At 46.7% G+C, this 23,776-nt stretch overlaps 1 protein-coding gene across 3 annotated transcripts in view; it reads right to left on the bottom strand.

Annotated features, from left to right (window-relative positions):
- LOC147883023 (zinc finger (CCCH-type) family protein) overlaps positions 1-23,776 on the bottom strand; it is a 129,234-nt gene that overhangs the window by 12,814 nt on the left and 92,644 nt on the right. For all 3 annotated transcript variants that reach the window (XM_087399338.1, XM_087399339.1, XM_087399337.1), the window contains exons 7-8: positions 6,541-6,630; positions 6,305-6,427 (exon numbers count right to left, since the gene is read on the bottom strand). In XM_087399338.1, the coding sequence (XP_087255464.1) occupies positions 6,305-6,427; positions 6,541-6,630 (213 nt within the window). The remainder of the gene's footprint in view (positions 1-6,304; positions 6,428-6,540; positions 6,631-23,776) is intronic.

Genomic DNA, 23,776 nt, shown 5'->3' on the forward strand with positions numbered 1-23,776 from the left:
AAGCTTTCCAGCACCCTTTTCTGGTCTATGCGTTGCCACAATGGCCATGCAGGCTCCCGAGAGAGGTACGGGACTGTCTGGGCAGATATGCCATGTTGTGCAGCCATGTGTGTGTCCTTATAGGCACCCTAGATGCGGACTGTAGAGCAGAGGGTGGAGGTCGGACACCTTGGCTGGTGTTAGCCGCTTATAGGCTAAGGGAGAGCCTCCCCTTTATAGGGTTGTGGGCAGCCCTAGGGCTGGGTCAGCCCACATGTGCAAGTCGGCCCTACAACAGGGGGTCATAATTGCATCTGTCCACGTACGGAAGGTTTTCCCGTACACCATCTGTACGCCCGTACGTACGGCTTTCCGTAGAAGCCCCCCCCCCCCCCCCCCTTCCCCCTTTTTGGGTGGGTTTTGTTTTGTTTTTGTGGGTGGGTTTTTGTTGTTGTTGTTGTTTTGGGTGTGGTAAAAATGCACTATGGCTAGGGTAGGAGAGTGGAGAGGCTAGAGTAGGAGAGTGGAGAGCGTAGGAGAGTTGAGAGGCTAGAGTAGCAGAGAGTAGGAGAGTGGAGAGGCTAGAGTAAGAGGATGGAGAGGGTAGGGGAGTGGAGAGGCTAGAGTAGGAGAGTGGAGAGGGTAGAGGAGAATGGAGAGCTTGGAGGGTCTTTTAGAAAAGCCAAAAAATTTATTATTAAAAAAAAAGCAACCAGACATGCTGTTTCGCTGTTTCAAAAACGGTTGCCGTTTCTGTTTCATTTCGGCAGCATGAAATGGCTTTCGTGCAACTATGCATGACATATGTGGATATAAGTCTAGCTACCCGATGCCTGACCGTCTTCATTGCGATATGCTACTTCCTTCCAGACACGTCATCCTATGCACACGTGAGGTCACTACAGAGGGACACACAACCCACATGAGACGATACATGATGACATCACAGAGTTCTCTAGGCAAGGAGACACTCTCCTTCTAGGGGACTTCAATGCATGGACAGGAGATAGACAGGTGGGCCTGCTAGACTTTGCATATGAGAGACCCCACATAGTACCGGAGCTAGATGCAACAAAGCTTGAGATACAGAGACACTCCGCAGATGCACCAGATGTGACAGGGTATGGGTGACATCTACTTGAGTTGGGGGCAATCTATGACCTGATCATCTATAATGGTCTTCAGAGATGGCCATGATCTGGGGGACTCACTTGTTTCCCACATGGTGGTGGGACAAGTATAATGGACTATCTAGTGGGCCAATTACCCTTTGCCTCGCGGATATTCGACTTCACTGTACCCCCTCTCCGTCCCACTCGAGCTGACCACTCATACCTGGCCTTCCGTATCTCTGCTATTATGTTAACCACAGGGGAGCTCGTCCCACGCCTGCTTGTGTCCAGATCCACTTTGACCGTGTTCTCGACCTAGTGTATGTGAGTCACTTAGCCAAAGAGCTTCCGGCCCTACTTGGAGATGATATAGACCTTGCCCACGCTTCGAACACACTTGGCTCAATTTGTGTTAGGATTAGTTGGTGTGATCACTCATTATTTTGATTATTGTAACGAACACAATTAGCCGCTTGAGTATAGATGATGAGGTGGATAACAAGGAGTGGAGATGGTGAAGATGATTTAGATTGATCATCGAATTGTTGACAAAGGATGTGGGCCAATTTCTTTAAAATAAATAATACTAAGTCATGGGCTAATGTAGTGTAAGTGAAGTCAATCTCTCTAATTCAGCAATCCCTCTAACTGTGGACGAGGGATGCTTTTGGATGTACAATTATTGGATATTTTCTTTTTTGGAATATACAATCTAAGTACTCTAGATGGGGATTAAAAGCCATCATCTAGGCGAGGCAAAACAGTCCATCTAGACATCATCTGTCACTCGGGGGGGAGTGATCTCTTTAATGATGCTCGGGTCTCAAGCCAACCGTGGCTCTGATACCATGTGAGAAGTGCAGCGGAAATGAACGGAAGAGAGAGAGAGAGAGAGAGAGAGAGAGAGAGAGAGAGAGAGAGAGAGAGAGAGAGAGAGAGAGAACGCCTCACACACACACAGTGAGAAGGACAAAGAAAGAAAGAAACAAAGTTTATTAAAGTCTTCAGAAGACTGATGGGGGTATATGAGACTGTGAAAAACTTGATACAAACAAGCTGTGGTAGTGGAGGTACTAAACGAGCACCAATGCAAAATGGTAGTACTAAGTCCCAAGAACAACATAGTCATGTCGATGGTCGACTATATATCAATCTCATCATCATCATCATCAGGACATCAAGGTGGATGAGGCAATGGGGGCATGAATTCGGCGATAGAGTGCTGTTGGCCACTCACAGGTGCAGCCCTAGCACATCTCTTGGTCATAGCTCTGCGTCTAACCAGGGCTACCGTGACCCCTGTCGGTCGGGCTCCAACTCTAAACAAGGAGGGGATGTCCCCAAGTGTGATCTATGTGTCAACCCTCTGAGTTGTTGCGTCACTCGCTCTGGGTCACGGTCATGTCGAGACTTCATCTCATGGGGGTCCATGTGATCTGGCTCAAAAAACTCATTGATAGAGCTCTGAGAGGGATCAACCAAGAAAAAAGTCTGCTTCTGTCTCCGTGCTCGAAGTATCCTCTCGCATTATTTGTCTGGGTAGGAGAGGAATCGAGCCAAAATCCCATAGCTATCTCTGAAGAGGCAGTAGAAACGCCCTCGGATCTCATAGTAAACAGGACACTTCTCTTGTAAAGTGCCATGACAGCCCAAATGATCTCTTGGTCATAACCCAAATCCTGTAGGTGCCGTATGGGGTGGGTTCTCGTAACGGGGTCAAATGTCATGTGGAAATCCACAAAGCAACAATAAACCCTCTGCTTCGATGCCCTCGCCTCCTCAATGATACATTTGAGCGTGAGAATGTGGTCCATGGTTCTATGATCACGCCGGAATCCGCCGGCTTGTCCTGCTTCTCTAAGTCCTCGACACTCCGCAAATCTGTTGACCTCGGAATCAAGTACTAATGCATAAATCCTGGACATGACATGTCCAATCATAATGGTGCTGTAGTTCTCCGAGCTCATGGGATCCCCTGCCTTGTGGATGGGTGAGATAATGTTAATCAGATGTAGTTCTCCGTCAAAAGTCCTTAGAGTTGTTACTAAACGATCCTCTAATAGGACAGCATGATCCTCTAATAGGGGTATGCAGCCAATATAAGCGAGAAGTATGTACAGACGGCCAGAGTAAGTAGGTGAGTGATCGCGGTCAAAGCGTACATCATGATAGGTGGAGTGGAAATGCTAAAGAAAAGATAGGTATGATCAGCCCCTGGAGGGAGAGGTGTCACGATAAAATCAGTGATGCGAGATGTGAAGCCAAGGGATCGCATGATGTAATCAACGCCGCTGGAGCCTCCCCCATGTGGAAAGAACATGAAACCACCTGAGGCGGGCCATCTGTCAAGACCATTATAAATAATGAGATCATGCATCTGCAGTGGTCTAATAGGGCGTGCGCATAAGATGTGATTGGACCTCGTCTGTGAGTCAAAACTCGTAGCATACCTGCATCCTTAAGGTCAAGGTCTAGCAGTAGAGTGGAATCATCCCTGAAGTTGAGGAGTGGTACTTGACGGGCGCCTGTCCTCGCATTGAAGTCCCCAACTAGGACTTCTCCGCGGCTAGAAAAGTCAACAATGAACTGATAAAGAGCAACAAATAGAGATGTCTCATCCTCACCTCGAGTATCTCTAGCAAAGTGGGAGGTCTCAGGGGGGAAGTAGCAAACTGCAACAAACAGATCCCAGCTGTCCATGTGCCGAATCCGGATCCGAAGAAACCTGGAATGTGTATCTCTCTGCTCTATTGAAATGGTCCCCAAAAGTGTGGATCTGCAAAGGACTGCTACTCAACTTGACCCTTGAACTCGCCCTGTATCCCGCGTCCCATCTCTGTAGGCAGACTCCCATGTATACCCGCTGACTATTGGTAGTGGGCGCTCTGGACTCTGATGTCTCTCTGTGTGTAAGACTATGTCGTGACCTGTATAGGATTTCGAGAAGTTCCTTGGTTCTGACCATAAGGTACCATTACAATTCCAAATGGTGTAGGATAGGGTCTCGGATATCTGAGTCTCATAGAACCCGCTTCCCTATGTGGGGGAGGGAGCTGGTGCCCTACGGGGACTCGTAAGAAGTCTCTGGTGCCCTACGGAGAGAAAGGAGAGAGGAACAGGATAACTGCAAGTGATCTTTAGAGAAAACCCCGCTACAACTGGGGGTAAACCTCGGAACCTACGGCTGCTCCACAGCTCAGACAAACAACTCAACAACCAAGAGAACGGGAGGCTCAGAGAGTGGAAGGACTGCAGCTCTGTGCTAACACCGCTCACCAAGGCAGACTAAGGTTTTCCACAAGGCAATGGAGTGCAGTGCTATGCTGCTTCTCTAGGTGGTGCAAAACGAGGAGAATTGGGGGCCTATATATCGGCAACTACCCTTGCCTGGTCGGTTAATCTAGAGGGGACCCCATGCCATAGTTTTTCCCATACGTTACCATACGCACACGTCATACGAGTATGAAAGTATGATTGGAGTATGGTTCAGCCCCTAGGGCTGAAACATACGTGACCCTAATTTTACTCAACATTTATAAAAATATACATTGTACGCATTACAATAACATAGAGTTACAATCTTTCAAATTGAAACTTCAGACTTCAAACTTCTATAATATTAAAGTCATGATTCATGAAAGTTCAAAGAGTCCAGCATCGCCCGACCCTCCAGAGACTAGAGTCATCTGGAATCTGGATTCTGATACATAGTGTCAATGATAGATCAATACTACACCAAACATCATGATCAAAGGTAGTAGGTAGTAGACACTTGGAAGTAGGTACTACACCAAAACATCAAAGGCAAAACATCATAGAAAAGGCTGCCACAGCCCGGAAATAAAGCTGAAAATTGAAATGCATCACGATTCACAACCGATGAGGCTCAAGCCTCAAGCTGCAGCCTGCATCCTCATCCTCATTCTCTTGCTCATCCTCATCCTTATCATCATCTGCATCAGTGCCATCCTCCTCCTCCTTGAGACCATCCTTGAGGCCAACCATAGCCACAAAGTCGGCCAACAGTGTACGGAGTACGGATTAGCAAGGTATGGATTAGATCTCCATCCTCCTACTCCTCTCCTCACTCTCTTGCTCTTCCTCCTCTTTCTCCACATACACTCCCCCCCTCCTCTCATACTCTTCCTCCTCCTCCTCCTCCTCCTCCTCCTCTCCATCCTCCTCCTCCTACTCATACTCTCCCTCCCCTTTCTCCTCATAAATTTATTTTTACACATAAAGTGTACCATATTGCTGTTTCTCGTTTCGGCTCGGTACAAAAACTCCATTTCGGCATTTTTGCCATTTCCGTTTCCCTCGTTTCCATTTCGGCGTGCAACTATGATGTCATGCATGCTCCCCTCTCCGTACCACAGATATGAGTGGTCTTAGGTGTGATTTGAAGAGGACAACCACGCCCTCAAAGCCTCGTACCCCACTATCTCTCCCCAGTTCCCTCATATGAGCTGACACCCATGTGTATCATGTCACTGTGGGCAGTCCTCTCTCTGGGCTCTCATGTGTCTCTATGTAGAAGATCATGTCTTTGTCAGTGTAAGTTTCCAGGAACCCTCCCAAATCATTTCAACAATTTGTCCTCACCAAAAAAAAGTAAACTAAAGAAAACCCAAAGACTGTACTTTTCACTCCTTAAATTCATGGAACACACATTTCCGGATTCCACCATTGTACCACCTAAGGAATCCCAAGGACTTGCTTGGCAATAAATCCTCTATTTCTTATCAACCCTTTCACATGAGCGCACATTCTTGGAACTCTGTAAATATGCATGCTCACGTCTTAATCCAAGTGTATAAATGAATTTTTATTCTTTATGCTTGATTGAATTCATATGTGTATACTAGATCATAAAACAATACCCTTATGACCCTTGCATGACAGTGTTTTTCTATGTTTTTATGAACACATATCTGCATCTAGATCATTTGTGTGCACAACCTGTGCCTTTGTGTCTTTCTATATGTATATCCGTGAAGGGCATAGATGGTGCACTGGGTGCACGCATTTGCATTAATCTACGTGCATTTACAAGCACTATGGTGAGCAAGACATCTTGAAATAGAGGACAGAATGATTGAAATCAAAATACTGAAGATAATAGTTGTCTCGCCACTTCATGGCTAGACAACAATACTGAATGTAATTCTATAATATAATCCAGGTGATCTTGGAATTACAAAATAGGATTGGACCTGAACAATCAGTGCTGTGAGTGGAAGAGGTGGACAAGCCCGAGATGCAAACACAGCTAGTTCTCCAGCCATCCTTTCATACTCTCTTGCTCTGATTCCCTCTTCCACATTTGCTGAACACACCTACATCCAGTTTGAGCTGATTACACCATTTGCAGTTTGAATAGTTGCAAGGAGATATGCTCACCTCAAATCCCACTCAACTCAGAATGTGTCTGATGCTACATGTGTCAAACCTGCACAACTAACAGGACTTCAGCAATGTTCTTGCTGTCTGGCATGGTCGAAACACTTGCATCCTGAGTTGCTGCCCGACCCTCACGCACCTGCAATTCATGTAATCTTTGAATAAGTTTAGATTGACCATTACAATGCTGTTCGCAATGTTACATTGCTAAATTGTATGGACAGCATTAAAAAAAGGGGAAAGAGGAAAGTTCACACAGAACAGACCTACACACCAACACAGAACAGGAGAAGGACAGACATGCTGCATGACAGAATTGGGTAGGGGCACTGTGACCAGGTACTCTAGTCTTTCTGTACTGTTCTAAACCAAATTAACATAAAATCATGAGTATAAATCTGTTACATGAGACTAAACATACAAATTTAGACTGCCTAATCATAAGCAAGATGATGCCCTAAGGTAAATATTAGATAGAAGGAGAATCCAGTCACCAGTAAGCGTTTATGTCAGACTGATAATAATCTTTGCTGCATCAGGCTCCTTATTCAGTGATGGCCATTTTTTGCTGATTCTCCTTCACTAGAGAAATGTGGGTGTACCCACTATATTCAACCATGAATGTATACAACTCATGTCTTGCCACTTGATCCAATATTCCATCCATAAAAGGGATGGAGAAAGATCTAGGACTGTCTGAGTATACTGGTCCAGAGAGAGAAGGAATCTTCAGCCTCCTATGTAAGGCGTATTGACGCCCTCCAATTCCTCACTTTTGCCATCCAAACCGCTAGTACTTCGGCCTCAACATGCAAGGCTAATAGTAGCAAGATGGTAGGTATGCCAGCATGTAATCAGCCCCTGGCCCAAACATAAGAGGGATCTATTCATTGTATTCAGTCAAACAGGTGCAATCACTCGATGCCCAATGCATGCAAGTAATAAAGAAGAAATACTGTAGAAGGGTGGGTAGGGCAGCAGCAACCAAATCATGTGTCATCTCTTGAATAAAGTATTAGCTCTCTCATTCAGTTCAGCAAGCACATATACAAGCCTTCCACTAACAATAGTAGTAAATACGATACAGGCATGCAAAGGACAAGCAAAAAGTTTAAAGTGTCTTACATTCGTATTAAAGCATGCTGCTAAGCATTAGTATGGGACTTCATAAGAATTTGTTTGCTGGAGTTTAGCAAGGCCAAGTGGTCGTCATGACCCACCACATCCTACACCAGTCAGAAAAGACCTAGTACCCATGGTGTTGAGTGATCTAAGACATAATGAATAGTGGTTGCTCATGGTTGTATTCTACTCACATAAACGTACGGGCGCAATGACTTCAACGGGTAACCATGCTTATAAAGGTTCGGACGCAAACGAAAATCATGTCATGCATTCGCTAAGAATTCGCACAAATAGTGTATCCCATTTTGAGCAAGCTGAAAATACAATACGGACAAGCAAAAAGTTTAAAGTGTCTTACATTCGTATTAAAGCATGCTGCTAAGCATTAGCATGGGAATTCAAAAGAATTTGTTTGCTGGAGTTTAGCAAGGCCAAGTGGTCGTCATGACCCACCACATCCTACACCAGTCAGAAAAGACCTAGTGCCCATGGTGTTGAGTGATCTGAGACATAATGAATAGTGGTTGCTCATGGTTGTATTCTACTCACATAAACGTACTAGCACAATGACTTCAACTGGTAACCATGCTTATAAAGGTTCGGATGCAAACGAAAACCATGATATGCATTCGCTAAGAATTCACATAAATAGTGTATCCCACTTTGAGCAAGCTGAAATATTTAGCATTTACGTCATGGAGGCTCAAGTCATTGTATTTCATATATTATACCTTCTCATGTGACGCGGAAAGGACCATAATACCTAGTAGACAACTTGGGATAGACTTTTTCTTTGCCCTTTAACTTTCTGAGCCTAGCCTTCTCAAATTTTAGGAGTACCCAATCACTTTGTTGGAAAGTAAGTGCTCTTATATGTTTATTTGCAGCTCTCACAAAATCTTTCAATTGCTGCTCAGACTTGGCTGAATGTTGTCTCCAGATCCCTGACATACTGGTCAGCTGCAAATATTTCATCTCTAGTCCTTAGGATAGGTGGTAAAATCACCTTCCCATAAATTACCTCGAGGGGCTTTTCCTGTGGAGCTGTCGACAATGTTGTTGTAAGTAAACTCCACCAGTGGGAGGTACCTTTCCCACTCTGATTTCTGATCAGCCACTTAACATTTTAGTAAATCAAGCACTGTGGAGGTGACTACCTCGCTTTGCCCATTTGTCTGGGGACAAAAAGAAGAAGAAAAATTCAGCTGAATTCCCATATTGTCAAATAAAGCTCTCCAGAATAAGCTGGTCATCCTGGGATCTCGGTCACTGACTAAGGATTTGGGCATACCATGGTGTTTAAACATTTGTGCCAGAAATATCTTAGCCACATACCGTATGCTTTGATAGTCTTTCAATCAGAAAGGAATTGCTGAATCTATCAATAACAGTCCATATCCCATCATAACCTGTGTTTGATCTTCACAAATCCAAAATAAAATCCATACCTATGCCCGGGGCACCGAGGCATCAAAAGATGAAGTGTCTTTTGTATCTTATTTTTGACACACCAAACACTCTGTGAAAAAATTTATAAATGTCGCAACGTATTCCTAGCCAGTAGGAATATCTTTCCAGAGCTTACAATACCTCGATGTCCTGCATACGGAGGTGCATGACATTCCCCTATGATTTTCTCTCTCATGTTTCTGGTAGCCCATAAGCAATCATCCCTCATCAAATACCCATCTTTCATGGAGTATTGACTGCTGGTAGTCTGTAGACTGCCCCTCTTGCATATGTTGTATTATCTCCCCAAAGTATGGATCACTAGCATATTGGTCTCTCATCTCCTCAAGGTCCCGGTGATAGGCAACGGTAACATTATTAACCTGAGGCTTCAAGTGTATGAAAATCTGAAAATGAAACATGAACAGAAAATCTGCCCATGTCATGTGCTTCTCTGAGAGCGGAGTTTGTGATAAGAAATACCTGAGACTTTGATGATCTGTCTTGACTGTAGTGTTTCCAAGCGGTAAAGACATGCTACCAACCTCTTCTGCCTCAGACACTATTCTCTCTTGGCCACGTATCTTTGTCTCCACTTTGATCGTGTTTCAAACAGCGAAGGGCTTATGCATATCAAGACAATAAGTATCGGTTCCATGGTCAACTTCCCCTTGAGTATTAAATGTTGTCTCTTGCTGCTCACCCCATTTAAAGGTTGCATTCTTCTTGAGCAATAATATCAGTAAAGTGCCTGATAAATCTCCTATAATAGGAACAAAGTCCTAGAAAACTGTGTACTTCATGTATGGATCTCAGCTCAAGTCATTCTTGAATGGCGTGTATTTTAGCCTGATCCGTTTGTATCCCATTCTTAGAAATGATATGACCAAGATAGTGGATCTCTTCCAAGAAAAATTCACTCTTCTTACTATTTACGTGCTCACCCCATCTAAAGGTTGCATTCTTCTTGAGCAATAATATCAGCAAAGTGCCTGATAAATCTCCTTTAATAGCAACAAAGTCCTAGAAAACTGTGTACTTCATGTATGGATCTCAGCTCAAGTCATTCTTGAATGGCGTGTATTTTAGCGGGATCCATTTGTATCCCATTCTTAGAAATGGTGTGACCAAGATAGTGGATCTCTTCCAGGAAAAATTCACTCTTCTTACTATTTACGGAGGCCTAGTCACACATTCTGCCCCCAAGATGAGTTCAACCTTGTGTTGAACATTCCGCTCTAGAGGTAACACATAAAGCAACCAATCCCTAAAATTATCCAAGGACTCCTCTATGATGTGATCAGCTAACTTGGCCATTCCCCCATCTTGTTTAGCGCCAGTGCTAATCGGCGGACCACCAATCGACTCTACCAATTCTGTACAAAAAGCCTAGTCATTTCAAAGTCCAGCTTCTCTATTTAGTCTTGAATCTAATGCTCTAATTGAGTAATGCTTTGATCCCATACTTCAGTAGAACTTCCATCTGCCATTCTGACCGCATACATAGTCAAATGCAGTAGTTTTTAGTTTCAACCTCTTCACGAGCTCGCACTTAATAACATTGTGTGTTGACACTGAGTCAGACAACACAATAACATCATGATTGCCCACTTACCTTTCATTCTAATTAACTCTGAACCGATAAAAGTTGTATGCCTCGTTGCTACAAGCTTAGACCAAATGTTATCAAGTACACTATTCACTAACTTGGCAACAGACACACGATAACATAGGTACATACCTCTAAGAAGATCCCACTAGCTGAATATGCATATGATCGGCTCTAGGACTTCTGTCCATTTCTACGTCGCATGTCGAGACCACCATCTCAGCCAAGCGACGATCCTTGTTCTACGAACAATTTATTGATGAAGGTGTCATAGAGTTGATGTACTGCCCGACCGACGACAAAATCTTGGATGTCTTCACAAAGGTGCTTCCCAAGGAGCAGATGGAACACCTCATTCGACGCATGGGGATCGGCCCACAGTTGTGTCATTGAGAGGGGGTGTTAGAATGTCATTGCCCCACCTGTGAGCCCCCGATTTGAGGGGACAAGGGGGCAGGAGGCCAACAAGAGGACCTACCTGGCCTCGAACCCATGCCGCGGGATGACATGGCGCAGCATCAGAGGCACCTCCTAGAGCTGCAAATGGCGAGGTCTGCGGACTGCATCAGCAGCCCATGTGCTGGGCACATGGGCCTTTATGTAGGCCTGGCCCAAGCTGGCCAGATCAGCAAGCAAGTGGCCGACCAGTCTGATCGGTGGTGGAGCCCAACAGGTTGATGCTGCAGCAGCAGGGGGCCGACCCCCTGCTGGTCGGTTTTCTGAGCCTAGCAATGGGCCTATAAATAGCCCCCCCTATCCCCTTCAGTTCCCATCACCAGCACTGACAGCCTTGCACCCGCACAAGTGTGCAGGGAGAAGAGAACATTCAGATCTTTTGTATCAGCATCTGTTTGCTGTTTTCTGCTCACCTCTTGAGCTTTTGTCAGCCCACTGTTAGTGAGTGTTATATGAGCTGCAATCGGGAGTGAAAGGAGTGAGTGATTATATCCTCTACTTTCCAACAAAGAAAGTATTTGAAACAAGAGAAGACATCAGACTCGAACTTCAAAGGATAAACCCAAGTATGTCTAGTGAAGTCATCCACAAAGGTGACAAACTATAAATACCCCCAAGTCATGCTGTCCGCATCGGCCCACATATATCACTATGCATGAGATGCAACTTCCTGAATGCACCAACAGTCTCATCTTTTGGAAGTGACAACTTATGCATTTTACCCAAGCAGCCCTCACAAACATGTTTAATATGTGCATCCATGGGTGGAAATCGCTCATTCCATAAGTGTGTATCAGAAATGACTAAATATTCAGCAGCTGCATGTGCTTCTGTACCAGCTTGTTTTTCATATGCATCAAGATCGTACAGCCCCTCGACAGTGTGCCAATAAGTAATAAACAATTATTATGCCAGTTGTCATACATAGCACAATGATAACCATTAAAAATAGCCATAAATCCATTTGTGGAGATGCACTGAAACGACATGTACTTGGCCAATTCCTCTCCAAGGATAAGATGCCTTGTTTACACAACTGACAATACCCCCTTGGGTGCATCATGCAAGACATGAAATGGACTTTTGCAGGATGTAAAGTGCTTAGAAGCACCACTATCAAAAACCCAAGCAGACATAGAATCTAAAGCAGACAAATCTGCATCATGCTTCAACGGATTGTGGTGGCAAGTCACAACAAATGCCCACTCATCATGAGCCATATGTGCTGTCTCATGGCTATTCTCATGGGCAGCAGGGGCATTTGTAACTGCCAGACGTTGCTGCTGTTTTTTCTTTTCCAAAGCAATGCCCTTCTGACACTAAGAGATGTCATGTCCTGGCTTCCTCCAGCAATTGCAGTGCTTTGTTTTCTTCTTCCCATCAATTGGGTTAAAAGAGGGTGAGGTACCAGATGAAAGTTTGGGCTTGTTGGAATTCTTCCTCCCCCTTGCGTTTGCCTTTGCAATCTGTGGCAAAGGCTTGATCTACATGAATGGAAGAAACCCAGGTTTGATAACCTTGCTCCTCCTGTAAGAGCAACATTGCCCAACTGCCGATGCAAAAAAGCAACCCTGGCCTCATTCAAAATCTGATATAGATTGGCCAAAGTGTCCCATGCAGCCTTTGTTGTGTTCCAAGGCTGAATGTGAGGTATTACAACCCTCTCGCTAGACATTGCAATCAAGGCATGTGCATGTGCATGTGCATCCCTCTAATCCCAATGTATCTTATCTGGCGTGGGAGGCACTGCAGTAGCGGTGATAGTGGATCCAGAAGTGGTAGTGGTGGCAACACGTGCCTACGCTTGGGAGACAAGTCCGATCTCCAATCCAGAAACAATACCCCAGAAAACTAATTGATAACAAATCAAGTGGCGCACCATCTATGACCACATGGGATAGTTGGTGCCATCAAGCTTGTCCTCAACAAACAGCATTCCAAGTAAGTTGTTGTTGGCCATTGCAAGAATCCCACAAAAGAAAGAAAAGAAAGTGCCATGCAAATGTCAACGCCTCAAGGCTATCAATGCCCAAATGTCTAGCTGCAAGCTTCAAATGTCAGGTCAAAAATGACAGCAGTGTTCTGCAAATGTGAATGCCAAATGGACTGAGCCAAGGCCCAAATGCAATAATATGTCCCCAAAATCTACCTGGAAATAGATGGACTGTAAAACTGCAAATCAATGTCCACCAAAACCGCACAATGGCTTCCCCAAATGTCTGCACAAATCTGTTCCATGTAACTGAAAAGCAAGTCCCCAATGCACAAGGACCAATGCAAGGCAAGGGGAGCAAAAGTCCCAATTTTCTGAAAGCTGAATTTGAGAAATTGAAGGACAAAGCCTTCCGAGGCGCTCTGAGAGCAAAAGACTGCAATTTTGTCAAAGCCCCAAATTTTGAAAGGGCAATAGTGCCAAACAAGCGGGCAAATGCAATGCCACAAATTCAGCTGTACAGGGCCAATGTCCTTCCCAATTCTGACAATACAAGCAATCAAAATTTCAACAAAGTTGATTGGGCACCAGCTACAAAGTACAAGCTACAATAGCCAGTAAGTCGAACTGGTACGGACCATCGGAGTTATCCATACAACCATATGTCATGACGAGAAATCACTAATCCGTGATTAGTAGACATTAGAACATTATTATATATTATACGCCAATGGTATAACATGTATTTGTATTTATGATGGACACCAATCGACTTGTTATGGCGGTGGATCATCTCAGGACATAGAACTAGTCGAGCTGGAGCCACTGCTTCAGATGGCATCAAATTTGGACATGTACACTTATTTTATTAATAAAGATGTGCACCCACGTGACACACACACACAGAAGGAGAGAAAGGAGAGAGAGGCACATGAGAACTGCAAGTGATCTCTAGAAAGAAAGAAAGGAGCATCCATACCATACAAATGCAGAATGCAAAAAAGCAAAATTCCTAAGTACAACATAGTCATATCTCAACTGTATATATCAATCAATCAATCTCAGCATCATCGTCGACATCATCATAACAATCATCATCAGCAACAGAACATCAAGATGGATGAGGCTATGGAAGTGGAGGCATGAGGTCAGCAATAGAGCACTAACGCCCCCCAAGGGTGCAGTCTTGGTACGTCTCCTGGTCGTAGCTCTGCGTCTAACTAGGGCCATTGTGACCCCCATCGGTCGGGCTTCAACCCTAAACAAGGAGGGGATGTCCCCAAGTATGATCTGTGAGCCAAACCTCTGTCTGAGTTGTCAAGTCACAGGCTTCGGGTCACGGTCACGTCATGAGACTCACAAAAGAACTGTAGTGTGTCAAGTTGTCTCTGAAGTCCCTCTACTAAGGAAGACCAGAGAGCCATGTCATCTGCGTAAAGCAATATCTGGATCAACGTGCCCACGAGAGAGCAACCTGCCCCACCCTGTGCCTGCATCACTGTCTTGAGCTCATTGATGTAGAGGCCAAACAAGGTAGGTCATAATGGGCACCCTTGTTTGACCCCGATAGTGCTCATGATCTCGTCTATCCATCTAGATCTTGTTCGGACTCTACCTGAAACTCGCTCATAAAGTGCCATGACAGCCCAAATGATCTCCTGGTCATAACCCAAATCCTGCAGGCGATGTATGAGGCAGGCTCTCGAAACAGTGTCAAATGCCTTGCGGAAATCCACAAAGCAACAGTAAACCCTCTGCTTCCGTGCCCTCGCCTCCTCGATGATACATCTGAGCGCGAGAATATGGTCCATGGTCCCATGATCCCGTCTGAAACCAGCCTGTCTCGCTGCTCTGAGTCCTCGACACTCTGCAAATCTGCTGACCTCAGAATCAAGTACTGATGCATAAATCTTGGACATGACATGTCCAATCACAATGGTCATGTAGTTCTCTGAGTTCATGAGATCCCCTGCCTTATGAATGGGTGAGATAGTGTTGACGGTCCAAGTGCGTGGAAACCCCAAGCAGACAGCTTCATTAAATAGCTTGGCTAGAATCAAGACTAGGAGATTAATCCCATATGCAATGAGCTCAATGCATAGTCCCTCATGATCCTTTGCTCGACCATTATGAAGTTTTATTACAACATTCTTTTACCCCCCCCTAGTGAAGAGGGTGCAGGATGTGGGGTGTGGCATATGTGATAGGTTAGGGGCTGGCTGATTTGGGATATCATAGAGCGTGCGTGCATAATCAGACCATACCTGAGTGTCAATGAGTAGTGGGGGGCACCGTCTCTCTAGAAATCTCCGCCATAAGTCCTTAGAGTTGTTACTGAACAGAATGTTCAGTAGCTCCTCCTCGTTCCGACGCACAAAGTCAAGTTTCTTCCTGCATACCAGACGACAGTACTCGCGTAGCGTCTCTGGTTCGCTCGGAAGGCTGTTTTTTGTTTCGAATCTGAGCTAACGGCGTAAAGCCTTACACTCATCATCGTACGAGCTATTACAGGGTACGGTCCCAGGTGGTGGTGGGCGGGTGGAGCGGGTGGTGTGGGGGAAGGCGTGAAGTGAGTGAGTGACTAGAGCAGCACGATCCTCTATTAGGGGTATAAAGTCAATGTATGCGACAAGTATGTACAGACGGCCAGAGTAAGTAGGTGAGTGATCGCGATCAAAGCGTATTCAGTAGCTCCTCGTTCCGGCGCACGAAGTTAAGTTTCTTCCTGCGTACCAGACGACGGTACTCGCGTAGCGTCTCTGGTTCGCTCGAAAGGCTGTTTTTTGTTTCGAATCTGAGTTCACGGCGTAAAGCCTTACACTCATCATCATACCAGCTATTACAGAGTACGGTCCCAGGTGGTGGTGGGCAGGTGGAGCGGGTGGTGTGGGGAAAGGCGTGAAGAGCGGCCTCGTGAAGTGAGCGAGTGACTAAGGCAGCACGATCCTCTAATAGGAGTATAAAGTCAATGTATGCGACAAGTATGTACAGACGGCCACAGTAAGTAGGTGAGTGATCGTGATCAAAGCGTATATCATGGTAGGTGGAGTAAGAACTCAACGAGGTAGAAAGTGCTGTGCGGCGGGGGAAAGAAATGCTAAAGAAAAGATATGTATGATCAGCCCCTGGAGGGAGAGGTACTACGGTAAAGTGAGTGACGCGAGATGTGAAGGAAGGGGATTCCATGATGTAGTCCACAACACTGGAGCCACCCCCATGTGGAAAGCAAGTGAAGCCACCTGAAGCAGGCCATCTATCAAGACCATTATAGATAATGAGATCATGCATCCTGCCGAGGTCTAATAGGGCCTGCCCATAAGATGTGAGCGGTCCTCGTGTGTCCGCCGAAACTCGTAGCATACCTACCGCCTCAAGGTCAATGTCTAGCAATAGAGTGGAATCATCTCTGAAGTCGAGGAGTGGTGCCTGACGAGCGCCTGTCCTCGCGTTGAAGTCCCCAACTAGGAGGACTTCCCCTCAGCTAGAGAAGTCAACAATGGACTGATAAAGAGCACCAAATGGTGATGTCTCATCCTCCCCTCCAATATCTCTGGCAAAGCGAGAGGTCTCGGGGTGAAAGTAGCAAACTGCAATAAATAGATCCTGGCTATCCATGTGTCGAATCCGGATCCAGAGAAACCTGGAGTGTGGCTCTCTTTGCTCCACTGAGATGGCCCCCCAAAGTGTGGATCTGTAAAGGACTGCGACTCCTCCTGACCCTCGAACCCCTCCTGTATCACTCGTCTCATCTCTTAAGGCAGACTCTCATGTATACCCGCTAACTACTGGTAGCGGGCGCTTTGGGCTCTGGTGTGCCTCTGTGTAAAAGACTATGTCGTGACCTATATAGGATTCCGAGAAGTTTCCTGGTTCTGACCATAAGGTACCATTATAGTTCCAAATGATACAGGATAGGGTCTCGGATGTCTGGGTCTCACAGACCCTGCCTCCCTATGTGGGAGGAGAGGTGGGTGCCCGACGGGGACCTCTAAGGAATCATCCATCTCGTACTACTACCCACTTCCCCTCCTTGCGGGACCGATCCCGTTGCTGCAACAAAAAACGCCTCTCCTCAACCTGTAGTAGAGTGAGATCCTCATCCATGGAGATCGTTGGCTAGTCTCATAAAGCTGACCTATGACATAAAGCCGAAAGTTGTGGCTGGACATCATGGAACCGTATGATAAGGGGCTGCTCTCGGTTGGAGTCCCTCCCAACCCGCCATGCTCTCTCAATCTTGTGCTCAGTCGCCCCTAGGATAGTGGTCATGAAGGCCTGCGCATCTGCCATCGGTGTAGCCTCAGTGCGGGGAATCCCACGTAGTCTGGTGTTGAGAGCCTTGCTGGCTCTCCGCTGCTGCTCCAGGAGGGTAGCTGAAACAGTTACCCTTGCAGGTTCCCGTTTGGCTACGTCGACCCATCTGGACGTCTCCTTGATGGCAGAATGCATGCTCGCAATCTATGCCTCCACAACTGAGGTGCTCCCTGGGACTGTACGTATAGCAGTGACCTCCTGTCGGAGCTGTGAGATCTCCTGTCTGAGCCCCTGAATATGGTCAGCCTGCAGGGTCTTGAATAGCTTGAGACTGCTCCTGTATGAGACGTGCCTGCTCCTGGGTGAAGCGTGTCTGCTCTTGTGCGAAGCGTGACAACTCCCTCTCACACTCTCGGATGCTCTGGACCTCCGTCAACAAGTACTCCCAAGCCTCTGATGGGTCAGCTTGTCCGTGCTCCAACGGAAACTCAAAAGAACTGTGTCCTAGAAGTGTGAGGATGAGACTGGAGGCTGGGTGATGACTTGGTGAGATGGGTGCAGTATGGGGACGATAGTGGTCTGGAGGAGGCGATCCCGGTAGGGTATGGCAACGAGGGCTGACTGAGAGGCAGAGGGGAGAAGAAGTTCGAGTAGTGCAGAACAGTGTATGACCCCTCCAAAGTAGGTGTCATAATCGGAGAGAGAACTATAGCCGGAGAGGAAGGGAGAGATGGAAGAGATGGTGTCAGTGGCAACCCCTGTATCCTAGGGGAGGGTGGAGCAATCGATGTCATGGGTAGGGGTATATCAGAGCCAGTAGCTGTAACCGTAGAGGCTGTGGGTGTAAGTGGAGTGTAGCTGAAACTGGAACTAGAGCTGACGCTGAAGCTGAGGCTGAGACTGGCGCTGAGGCTGAGGATGAGGATGTAGCTGAGACCGAGGCTGAGACTGAACCTGAAACTGAAGCTGAAGCTGCGACTGAAGCTGAGGCCGAGGTGGGTCCTGCCTTTGCTTTGTTGTCCACTCCGAGTCCACTGCGGTTGTAGAATGTGTTCACATCTTCGAGTTTTAGTTGTGTTTGTTTCTTGGCTTTGTTATCATCTTTCTTGGTGGATTTATCCGCATCCTTGCCATCTTTCCCCATTTCGTAGGCAGACCCGCGTTTGGTGTAGGAAAAAACCACGCTACAACTGGGGGGAAAACCTCAGAACCAACAGGCTGCTCGAGAGCTCAGACAACAGCTCAACAACCAAGAGAACGGGAGCCTCAGAAGAACTGCTCCACTGCTCTGCCCTAACAGTGCTCACCAAGCAGACTATGCTGCTACACAAGGCAACCCTACCTGGTCGATTGATCTAGAGGGGCGGACCCCTTGCTATAGGGCCAACCTGCATATGTGGGCCAACCCAGCCCTAAGGCTGCCCACAGCCCTATAAAGGGGAGGCTCTTCCCTAGCCTATAAGGAGCTAACACCAGCCAAGGTGGTCGACTTGCAGGTCGGCCCACCCTCTGCTCTACAGCACTCATCTAGGGCGCCTATAGAGCACACCCTTGGCTGCACAATATGGCATATCTGCCCAGACAGTCCCGCACCCCTCCTGGGAGCCTCCATGGCCATCGTGGCAATGCATGGACCAGAAAAGGGTGCTAGAAAGCTATCAAGTCCTCCTCTCACGGGGACGGGCACACCCACAACACAAGCCCTCTCACTCTATGCTACCCTCACTCACTGGGCAGGCAAACCCACAATCAAGGCCCTCTCTCTAAGGTGACATCAGGAGATGTTGACCTCCAACAGAGTCACCCTGTTGGGACACCCCGTTCCCTGTCCAACGATCACAATTTCCAAAGAAAGGCCTTACCTCAGGGGTTCCAAAATCCAGAGTCTGCAGGGATCAGAAACCTCTTGCCTCCATAAACTCGGAGTTTGCAGACGGCCTCCTATTGGGACCTTCAGATCTCAAATTTGGCACAAGGTCCAGGCAAAAGCCTTTCGACATACTGATGTGCAGCCTTTCATGTCCCTGCCCGTGTAGATCTCGGACACGCGTGCGCCTCTTCTTGTCACGCTCGTGCCTCTTCTCATCTGGGCCCTTCTCGCATGTTCGTGCTTGTACGGCTCCCTCCCGTGTAGTCTTCTTCTACGCTGACGCTTGCTGTCCGTATCTCTGTCCCGCACGCTCTCCTACTGTCCCAGTCGTGGATTGTCGCTGCTCTCATACCATATGTGAAGAACCGGATTCCTCGAGAATGCAAATGTGTGCCATGCATGCAGAACTTGAATGCGGATTGGCCTTCCAATGGGGGAAGAGTGCCCTCGTGAGAGTACTTGTTTCTTTTTTGGACCTACACACAAGGTGTGAGAGAGATGGCGGATGAATGCAAGGTGAATAGAGAAAGAAAGAAAGAAAGAAAGAAAGAAAGTTTATTAAAGTCTTTGGAAGACCGATGGGTCTATGAGAGTGTGAAAACCTGGTACAAAACGAGTTGTGAGGGTGGAGCTACCAAACGAGTATCCACACCAATGCAAAATGCAAAAAACTGCAGAATGCAAAAAAGTAAAATGATAGTACTAAGTACAACATAGTCATGTCAGTGGTCGACTACATATCAATCTCATCGTCATCATCATCATCATCATCATTAATGGCCCTTGAGATCACTGAAGTTGCATCTTCCCATTTACAGGTACCCTTATCCTATGACTTATGCATCTACCATTCAATGCACCTTAATGCACCCTGGGGAGGTGTGCTACCCTCTCTCTCTCTTTCGTTCATTTCCGCTGCACTTCTCACATGGTATCAGAGCCACGGTTGGCTTGACACCTGAGGAGTGGAGGGAGTGTTGAGCCAACACACAGAGAGGAGGATTAAGGTGCTGTTCGGAGGTGTCTTTGAGGAGCGTGTTCGAGGAGTGGACTGTCCGGGTGACCAGCAAAGGGGTGACTTTTAAGGGTGTTTTCAGATCAGAGAGGAGGTGTTTCCAAGGGACGGAAAGCGAGTTCATCATCCTCTTCACTCCGACATGGCAACTTTGTTCGAGATGCCAAAACAAGACTAGAATGTGTTGCCCACGTTCCTGATTGACCGGCAGTTAGATGGGCTCCATTACGGCCTTTGGCAGGTGATGATGGAATCTGTGCTACAGTCATACGACATGGCAGATTTCGTCTTGATAGGTGTTGCCCCGACCAGATCCCCTAGCAGAAGATCTTGGCATCCTTACTCGGAGGAGGTCGAGACTCTGTCCTAGCTGTGGGACCGTGTTAATGCCAAGGTACGATCCTTGATCTTTCTTAACTGTACTCCTCAAGTGATTAATCACGTGAAGCACATGACAGTGGCCAAAAGTATATGGGAGCATTTGGCGTCCATATATAAACAAATCTCTCCCATGAAGAGGATCTCACTAGACATCCAGATGAGGTTGTTGGATCCCAAGAAATCTTCATCGATGCACGAACACATCAACAAGTTACAGGAACTTCAGCAGGAGATCCTCCAGGCAGGGAAGCAGATTTCATCAATGGAGATGGCCATTACTCTACTCTCCCAGTGATCCTCTCAGTACGAGGCCTGTCATTCACCCTTGATCACCAGTGGAAGGGTGAATGAGTTGACCTGGGAGGAATTGGTCCCCATGGTGCTTGACCAGGAGGAGAGCTTTGTCGATCGTACCTACGGCAATCAGCCTAAGGCTTTGACAGCTCATCAACAACGAAGAAAACAGTTGACAACTGAGGAATGAGAAGCTCTCAAGGCATTCTGAACATGTAACCGATGTGGTCAAAAATGTCATTATTGGCGTTGGCGTCCCCAAACGAATGCCAAGAATTCTAGTAACCAAGTAGCCAATAGTGTGACTACTGCGACCACGTTTACGCCAGCCTTATAGTAACACGAGGCAGGCGCTGCCAACAGGTTTTCTGAAACCAGATGGAGGATTGCTTGCTTGTCTGTGGCAGCTGCACTTGCCGATCAGGTGCACCGAGTAGGGAGTCATTTATCGAGACAGGTCTTTCAGGCAAGACCTCAAGCCACAAGGGGTTGCTCCCCCTGACTCAAATGGCAGTATGTTTCCAGTTTGTATTTTGTCTGGACGTTATGAACTGGCAGATCCAAAGGGGTCTCCTAGTGTTCTGTTGTAGCAGTTGTCAAATGCTACTGGAGATCGAGATGGGTCAGTAGATTGCCAGTGCGAGAACCCAGACACAGTTGATTGATCCTTGTGAGCTGTTCTATGCCAGTTGCCAGTGGAGCACTGGAGTCCATCAATCTGGAGAAAGTATACCAGTTTAGACTTGAGAGGGGCCTTCAGAGGGGGATATCTAGCTCTGAGATACAAGTGCCCATGCAGGGAAGCAGACCTAGCACTAGAGGCAGTATCAAATGGATTTTTTGTTCCAGGATCCTCTGTTGGAGTCGTGTACCAATTCCAGCAGTTCGATTGTTGTACCAAATGACCCAGTGTACCATTACTAGACCAGAAGCATGTACCTAGCACCTACAGCATGGGAGCAACAACTCCAAGTTTCGAGTGTTCGTGCCACGAGGAGGCTTCTTCGACAGTACCTGAGGCGGTCTTCAACGGTGGAGTATCACACGATGGATTCCTCCAGTGATTCCAACGACACAACCAGCTCCCTGGCGTCTCTGTTCCATCCAGGAGCTGAGAGGGGGAGTTGGAGGTTAACATCTCCTGATGTCACCTTAGAGAGAGAGGGCCTTGATTGTGGGTGTGCCCGCCCAATGAGTGAGGGCAACATAGAGAGAGAGGGCTTGTGTTGTGGGTGTGTCCGCTCCCGTGGGAGGAGGACTTTATAGCTTTCCAACACCCTTTTCTGATAAATGCGTTGCCACGATGGCCATGGAGGCTCCCGGGAGGGGTGCGGGACTGTCTGGGTAGATATGCCCTGTTGTGCAGCTATAGGTGTGCCCTTATAGGCACCCTAGATGAGGGCTATAGAGCAGAGGGTGGCAGGTCAGCCACCTTGGTTGGTGTCAGCCCCTAATGGGAAAGCTGTCAATGGCTGAGGGAATGGATTCCCGACCTGCTCTAACACCACTCTTGGCTATGGCAAGCAGTGGAAGCTCAAAAATGGAGATGAGAAGGAGAAAAACGAGATGTTCATTGAAAATGCTGCAACAACAAGTGGAGGCTCAAGAGGGAGCCAATATGACAAAACCCTCGGGCTAAATGCCCTAACTGGACTAAATGTCCTAATTGACCTAGGTGGTACATGTACTAACAGTACCAATAGTCCTAACTGACTATAACTAGGCCTACATGGCACATACCAAGGAATAAGTGGCACCTATGGATAGCCCATAGAATGGCCTACATTTACATCCGTAAGAGAGGGACAGATTTGCTGATTTTAGTACTCTATGTGGATGACATGCTTGTGACTGAGACACATGCTGAGCTAATTGCATCTTTTAAGCTTGACTTACAGAAGACATTTGCTATGTCGGATCTTGGTCTTTTGCATTATTATCTGGGCATTCAATTTGCTAGCATCAGTGAGGGGGGTATTTTGATGTCACAATCGAGTATTTTGGACAGCTTTTGCAGCATTTTCAGTTTGAGGATTGTAAGCCAGTATCCACACCATTAGAGCCTGGTTTTCACTTCTTATCTGAGGATGACAGTGGTGCATGTAATGTCACCCTCTATCAGCAAGCAATTGGTTGTTTGATTTATTTATGCCATACCAAACCCAACCTTCAGTGTGCTGTCTCACAGTTGAGCAGATATATATGCATAGCCCCTCTACACACCATTGGCAGGCCGTGAAGCATGTCTTCAGGCACCTCAAAGGCACTCAGTAGTTGGGCCTTCGCTATGAGGCCAATTCTTCACTTGTCATGCATGGATTCACTGATAGTGATTGCGCTGACTGTTCCAACACCCGTGTGTCACATAGTGGCAGCTACTATTTCATGCTTGGTTGAAGCAGACTACAGTTGCTACTTCTAGCTATGAGGCTGAGTGCAGAGAAGCTTTTGCAGCTACAGTGGAGTGTGTTTGGCTCCGGAAGTTACTTGCAGATCTTTATGCAGGTAAGATTACTCCTACCGTCATCTTCGCTAATAGTCAAAGTGCTTTAGCTGTTGCACGGAATCCAGTTTTCCTGTTTTCCATGCTAGCAAAAGAAGCTTGAGGTTCACTATCACTATGTCAGAGAGAGATATCAGCAAGTGATATTAGTTGTCTTATGTTCCCACTGAAGAGAACTTGGTAGATCTTTTTACGAAGGCCCTTCCTCGACCTAAGTTTGAAGTTTTCCGGCGAGCTTTAAACTTAGTATCTTTTGTGACTTGATCTGTTATGCTCTGTACAATCATCGGTTGCTATATCCCTACAGGATGAGCATGTGCAACCATTACATTAGATATTCAGGTGTCCTGAGCCATGTCCAAGATACTTCAGCCCATACCATGGAGGGGGGTTTGT

Source organism: Dipteris shenzhenensis, chromosome 28 (assembly GCF_047967505.1).
Source record: "Dipteris shenzhenensis isolate YYH24624 ecotype China chromosome 28, Dip_SZ_1.0, whole genome shotgun sequence".
Classification (NCBI taxonomy): domain Eukaryota; kingdom Viridiplantae; phylum Streptophyta; class Polypodiopsida; order Gleicheniales; family Dipteridaceae; genus Dipteris; species Dipteris shenzhenensis.